This window comes from Salvia miltiorrhiza, chromosome 5 (genome assembly GCF_028751815.1).
Source record: "Salvia miltiorrhiza cultivar Shanhuang (shh) chromosome 5, IMPLAD_Smil_shh, whole genome shotgun sequence".
In the NCBI taxonomy this organism is placed as follows: Eukaryota; Viridiplantae; Streptophyta; class Magnoliopsida; order Lamiales; family Lamiaceae; genus Salvia; species Salvia miltiorrhiza.
Window position 1 is genome coordinate 2,081,070 of NC_080391.1, and position 7,211 is coordinate 2,088,280.

Below are 7,211 nucleotides of genomic sequence, written 5' to 3' on the forward strand. Positions count from 1 at the left end.
CGTTTTACAATAGTTTCATTTTTTATATTATTGGACAATATTTTGTCATAAAATACTTACTTTATCAATTTATGCACAATTTTATTACTGAGTGAAATCGAACTAGATAGTGTCGTGCTTGAATTTGATTTGTTTACTGTCGAGTTGAATTCCAGACTTTATTTATCGAATACTTTGAAGTTGATGAAGTTATATCAGCTTTCTAAATTTATATTTATATTCAAAATATTGATTATTTTCTTTTAAAAATAAATTATGTCATTCAAAATAATAAATACAATACTTTTTTTTTAACAAATAGTGTTAATTAGAGATTCAATATAATTATTATTAATTTTATTATATAAATATAAGTTGTACCTACTAGTAATTTATATGTTTAACAAACATGTTCACAAGTTAATGTACAATACTACCAAATTCAAATTTGATTTGTTTATTTATCGAACTTTATTTTGAACGAACTTTTTTTTAATTGAGCTCCAAATAATTTGTGAGTGAATTGATTTGTTTTGATCCACCACAAACTTCTTATTTTGTTTTATCTCATTGTGATAAAACTTTAGTCTAAATGAATCGATTAAATACATTCACATAATATTTATTAAAACTCATATAATTGATCAAAACCCCTCGTGTGACTGATCACAGTCATGTTGAATTAGATACAATGAACAGTTAAATACATACAATGAACTTATGGCTACATAAATTTATTTAGTTAAAAATTGCATGAAACTATATCATCTATTTACACTTTAAAACTTGATCTAAAATTTATGATTTTTGAAATTAAAATTATATTAATATATCACTAAATCAATAGAATTCACATATCACAATGCTATTAATTTATAAAGATTTTACCATAATGTCGCATTTCAGTTTCTATATAAACAAGAAAACATATTTAAAAGCATTTCCCCACAAAATGGGAAAACGCAAACTCCACATGGCCACCTACAAATATAGAATATAAGTAGTCTTCGCCATTAATCAACAGCTACCGCGAAACACGTGCAAGCAACATCGCGCTCTCGTATAATAAACTCTTCGCTTCGCTACGTCTCCCCCAAAAATCTCAATCGGCGAAAATGAGCGTGGAATTCATCGACGGCCAGATCGTGACGGAGTTCGTGAACGACGCGCAGGCGTTCGAGAAGTGGGCGGGCGAGAAGTTCAGGGCGCTCGACGCCGACGGCAACGGCGTGCTGTCGCGCGACGAGCTGCAGAGGCGCTCCGGCAAGCTGTCGTCGACGCAGTTCGAGCTGCAGTCGGCGGACGAGATCGCGAGCCTCTACGACGTGCTGTTCAGCAGGTTCGACGCCGACGGGAGCGGGACGATCGATCCGCAGGAGTTCGTGGCGCTGACGAGGGAGATCATGCTGGCGAAGGCGCGCGGGATCGGGAACTCGCCCGTCTGCATTATTCTGCAGGGGGATAGCTTGCTCATGAGGGCCGTGCAGCGCGCCAATGGCTGATTTTTTGGAATCTGGATGTTTATGTCATGTGCGGTGCGTTGAGATCTGTTGATTTTATTTTTTTAGGCAGTTTTTCAATAGTTTTGATTTCTGATCATAGTAAAGAGTAGTTTTTCTTTGGTTTTTTTTTTAAAAAAAAAAAAATAAACAGTAGTTTTCCTCAACGGTTTCGATATTTTTACTTATTTGTGTAAACTCGAATTTGAATATCTGAAATTCACAGAATTTGATTTTGTTTTTAGTATATGGATTTACATTTCGAAGGAAGTCGATCATTGAATTTGAGTTTATGTTGAAGATTTTAGGAATGAATGGAGATATATTTTTCTCTTTTCATCCATAAAAAAATTTGTCATAATTTTTATCTTCTATACGCAGCATACGCCTACGAAAAATTTTATCACTTCAATTTTAAAGCGTTGAGATCTGTTGATTATATTTTTTTAGGAGGTTTTTCAATAGTTTTGATTTCTGATCATAGTAAGAGTAGTTTTTCTTTGGTTTCAATTTTCAAAGTAGTTTTCCTTTACGTTTCCTTTTCGGTTTCGATATTTTTACGTATCTGTGTAAACTCGAATTGAATATCTGAAATTCACAGAATTTGATTTTGTTTTCAATATATGGATTTGCGTATAGAAGGAAGTCAATCTTACATTGAATCATCGAATTTGAGTTTATGTTGAATATTTTAGGAATGAATGGAGATAATTTTCTCTCATCGTCCATAAAAATAAATTGTCATAATTTTCTCACCCACGAAAAATTTATCACTTCCATTTTAAAGCAAAATATTTACTTCACTCATATTTTATTAAAATACACAGCAAAATTTTCATAAAAAGAAATTGTCATAATTTTCTCATCGATATACCTACAAAAAATTATCACTTCCATTTTAAAGCGAAATATTTACTCCACTCACATTTTATTAATACACCACAATTTTGGAGGGAGGAAATATCATTCTTTTGAGTTTGTTTTGAAACTAAGTATCTGTATATGCCAAACCAATTTGTCAAGCTAACTAAACCAATTGTCAAAAAAAAAAAATGTTGCCAAAATTTCATCAATATCATCATTAATAATAATTAACTTAATTATTAATGATATTAGTATAAGAAAAACACATCTCTAGCTCCTTATACTTATTAGCTTCAAAAAAAGGTTCCTTAAGGCCTAACCACGTCTTATTTTTCATGACCTTATAAAAAACAAAGGATTTATAAAAATAACTCTTCTATGATTTCTTATTTTCAACATACCTTGTAAATTACTCTAATAATTAAGATTTTCTCTCTCCAACTTATCATTTCAATTAACCAAACACGTGAACAACTTATAAAAGCTTTCAATACATCAGATCTTATAAATTGTTAGAGCTTATAAGTTGGCTTAAATCAACTTTAGCCAATTGTTCTCTAAATCATCAAATTATGCAATATGGACTTATAAAGCTGCATCACATGGCCATGAAAATGAATGATGCACAAGTTGGGCACCAGTTGGTTTCATTTCCCCAATTAATGATATGCAGATGTTGATGATTTAAATGCTTACTACAATCTGTCATTGATCTGGACTTCCAGAGCTAGGAGTGAATATCTGAAGAACTGCTTCAAGCGCAGAAACACTCCAACTCTCAACATGCCGCACAATCTGTTGAAGAAAATAGCAACAGTATTTGATACATTATCTGGCAGTGAGTCTTAAGCAGCGCAGTATTTGTCGATACTCACTCTAAAATCTTCTCCGAGATCATATGTTGTTGTCCCATCAATGCAAATCAGTGGCTTCCATGGAAGTCTAAGGTATGTTCTGCTAACAAAATCCATTTTCCACATGAGGAATATCATAATTAAGACGACGAATTCAATTCAAACGACCATTTTTGACAATCTTTTAGAGACGCATGTCTTTAACCTCTTTTTTGGGTCTAACAGTAAACACCCTCATCAAAGGATGGGGATTGGGGTTACATGATCTAAAAAGTTAGCTGATCAAGCAATTAGGTAACCAGGATGTTATTGAATTTATCTTGATCTCTTTAAATGAAGTGGCAAGAACCAATGAGTACGGATATTTTGGTATCACGAAGTGGAAAAATACATCTTTATAGAAGTGGCGAAGATAGTTATCATAAATTGCTGTTATTAAAATTTTCCAATAAAACTCAAATCACAGTCTTAAATAAATCTGGTTTTAGGCTAAAAACAAAAACCCTCTGATTTTTCTATCTTAGTCTATGCAACTAGAGTCAAGACAAAGTTAAGAGACAAAAAAACTGGTAAATCCATACTTCCTGGAAACCAGTTGGAAAGGTTTAACTCATTTTTTGCTAATCAATGATCATAAACATAAAGTTGAGCACCTTAGTTTCCATGAAGCAACTAAGGTAATTGTTTCACGATCAAGCTGCTGCAGATGAAGCGCATAACATCAAAAATATTCTGATGGTCAATAGAAAGATTCAGCTGAACCATATTCTAACATGGCATGAGATGAACAAGAATTGTATACGTAAAGAATACCTTATTTAATTCTTCTAACTGGATTGAGGGGTTTTCAAAGAAAGGTAGAAGCAGACTCAAGTTGCGTGCGTATAATTCCTTACCTAGCAATGGAAACAAACGTCAAAAACTCTCATATGACATATCTTAAATGAAGAACAGTTAAATTAGCATTAGGAAGCAACCCGACACGTAGACGAAAACTGTCCGCATTTATATAAGCTAGCATCTAAAAGATATGGAAGAGGAAAGACAATTTTAACTAGATCTTCTACCTGCACAAACTTTTTATTCCCAGCAAGCATCGTGGGGGAATTCATCAAATTAAATCAAACTAAAAGGAAGAGCTTATCTGCATATAAGAATCTATGCATAAACATTTCTATTTCTATATAGGATAGTGTAAAAATTGAATATACATTGATCTTTTCTCACCACGAAATTTAATGGTTGGATCTTCAAATATGCATTCTTCAGCATAAATTGCAGAGGTAAAGAGTCCTGTATGCAAGGATGAACATCGTCGCTATTTATTAGCTTAGAGGAAAAAATCATAGAATAAAGAGGCCATTTCAGTGTGGACAATGGTGACTAATCGAATTACAAATCTATAATTAAGAAACACATAAAATCCAATACCTGTGACAAAGTAAGCTTTCTCATAATCAGATCTGATGATAGAAAGAACGTCATCTGCATTGGAAATTGAAAGTTCCTCATTCCATTCATCATCCACTAAATCTGTTCTGAAACATGATTCCCACGATAAGGATTGGTAAGCCTAAACATCATCCGAGTGCTCAAGAACAGCAAAAGCATCAAATGAACCAGATCGATAGATGAAATCATGAATTTGCTCGATTCCATGCATCTCATATGATGTATTATATAAACAAGGCTAGGATGCAAACAAAACTGCGGATAATAATGTAACAACAGAACCAGTAGAAATCGAATCATCGGAAGCACAGATACGCCAGAGCACGATATTTATCAGCAACATTGAAAAAATAAAAATAAAAAAATCACGAGCTCGCGTGATGCTACAGCAAAAAATAAGCGAGAGAGAGAGAGAGACAACACATACCTACCTCGCCCAGCAGGAGTAAATAGCCTAAGGATTTCCGTCACACCACTCACGGCAATCTTCAACAGCTCCGGTGTTTGAGTTTCTTTACTTTTGCCGTTGGGGGCAGTTGAGCAGCAACGGAAGCCATGAATTCTCTGAATATATCAGACAATATTTAACAGCGAAACTCTTAATTGAATAGTTACGGGAGAACGATGATCGCGATAGATAGATAGATAGAGAGAGAGAGAGAGAGAGAGAGTAGACCCTTTCTATTGGCGGCAAAATTCGCAATTGGCGCCCAAATGCGCAGCTGCGAAGTCCCGCCATTCTGATTCGGTGTCTCTGACTCTGTTGGTGGTGGGTGGACTTGCAACGCTCATTTTCCACCTCTTCCTCCCATTATATATGATTTGATTTGATTTTTATTTTTAATTAAAAATATACTTTATCTTACTTATTTATATTTAAAATATTAGTATAGTATAAATAAAAATAATTATAGATATATAATTTGGTTTCAACAACATGTTTCTTCATCTTTGAGAAATTCATTCTCAGTAATTATATTTTTTATTTCCATAGGTCCATACACTCTTTTTTTTAAGGTCCATGTATGTTTTTTTTTTATGAATACTTTCTTTAAATAAGTTCTTTTATCTTTATGTTTGATACGATAAATTTTTTACTCCCTCCATCCCGACTAACTTGATCACTTTTGTGAGTATAATATCTATACTCACAAAAATTTTAGTGTGTTAAATTTTAAAGACAAATATTTAGTGTGTTAAATATTTTAGTGACAAATATTTTAGTGAGTATAGTACTTTCTTTTTGACATAAATTTTAAAGACAAATATTTAGTGTGTTAAATATGGTAGAAAAAAAAGTATTGATTAAGTTGGTTGGGATGAATAGAATATTTAATAAAATTAATGTAATTGTTGACTTTTCATTATCTATTTATTTGTATGATGATAATATATTTATATAGTGAAGGGATCATATAGAACCTCTTACCCTAAGTAGTATATAGGTTCAAATCTGAATCACACCATGTATTTATATGGCGCTAGGAGCATGACACGTGTCAGATGTCTTTCAAGGGCTTCAAATACAAAATACATGCAGGGAATAAAATTTTCAAAAATTTAAATAATAATAATAATAATAATAATAATAATAATAATAATAAATATTTTTTATTTTTATTTTTGTCGAAAATTCTTTTTTTTTTTTGCACGGCCGCTGTCAAAGTTATGCATATAATTGAACACAAATATGAATAAACAAAAACACAAATATGTATAACATTATATAGATATGTGCATGGAAAGTATCACTATATGACCCATCTGATACATCTCGCTGGTGGTCGTCATCATCATAGTTATGAATATAGTTGAACAATACCGTCATTTATAATTAATTTATATTAATTTTATTTTCATAACATATAAAATTATTTTTATATAGATTATTTTCTTAATTAATTTCATTTTACCAAATTAAATTAGTGGTAAAAATTTGAATGGTTAATTTTTAGTTGGAATAACATAAAAATCTTTTTATATAAGTTTTCATTTGATGAAGTTTTATAAAAATGTGGATATGGGATAGAAAATTTTATAAAAAGCAAAAAAATGTAAATTTGCGTATGATATGATAGATAATTGTTGTGTTGCATTTGTTGTTAATCGTATATAGATAATACTTTATTAAGTTTGTACATTTTTTAAATTGACGGATAAGAAACAACTTATTTAAGACATCATGCGTCATGTGACTATCATTTCTTATGAATCTTATAAAATCATATCACCTTCTAGAGCTCTACATACCACATTTAACTTTTGAGCGCCAAGCTTTTGAACTTCATAGTATTTGGAGATTGAAATATCACATCTGAATTTTGTGCTTCATACTTTTGAATATCATATCGTTTGGAGCTTGAAATATCACATCTAATTTGAAATATCATGTGGCTCTTCGTCAGATTATGAATGGTGTGTGACCTAATTTGAAATATGGAGGCACAGCTATGGCAGCATGAGTGGAATATGCATGGAATGCGTTCCGGACTGACGATGTTGGAGTACTTCGTGGTTGCTACGAAATTGTATCAAAGCTTATTTGATAGGAACGTGCAGCATG

At 32.0% G+C, this 7,211-nt stretch overlaps 2 protein-coding genes across 3 annotated transcripts; one reads left to right on the forward strand and one right to left on the reverse strand.

The window, feature by feature from the left end:
- The first annotated feature begins 847 nt into the window (after positions 1 to 847).
- Positions 848 to 1,722, forward strand: LOC130984994 (uncharacterized). Its single transcript, XM_057907714.1, has one exon. The coding sequence runs from the start codon at positions 1,095 to 1,097 to the stop codon at positions 1,479 to 1,481; it is 387 nt and encodes a 128-aa protein (XP_057763697.1). The 5' UTR covers positions 848 to 1,094; the 3' UTR covers positions 1,482 to 1,722.
- A 1,229-nt stretch (positions 1,723 to 2,951) lies between these two features.
- On the reverse strand, positions 2,952 to 5,455 carry LOC130984993 (uncharacterized). Of its 2 annotated transcripts, none has more exons than XM_057907712.1 (8): positions 5,325 to 5,455; positions 5,076 to 5,212; positions 4,628 to 4,734; positions 4,424 to 4,489; positions 4,010 to 4,092; positions 3,850 to 3,896; positions 3,218 to 3,296; positions 2,952 to 3,137 (listed from the first exon to the last, which is right to left on the reverse strand). In XM_057907712.1, exons 1-8 carry the CDS (start codon positions 5,385 to 5,387, stop codon positions 3,048 to 3,050), a joined length of 672 nt encoding a protein of 223 aa, XP_057763695.1. In that variant the 5' UTR covers positions 5,388 to 5,455; the 3' UTR covers positions 2,952 to 3,047. The 2 variants fall into 2 exon arrangements, with proteins under 2 accessions (XP_057763695.1, XP_057763696.1); XM_057907713.1 differs by having other exon boundaries at positions 4,628 to 4,729; positions 5,080 to 5,212; positions 5,325 to 5,430.
- Between the last annotated feature and the right edge of the window lie 1,756 nt (positions 5,456 to 7,211).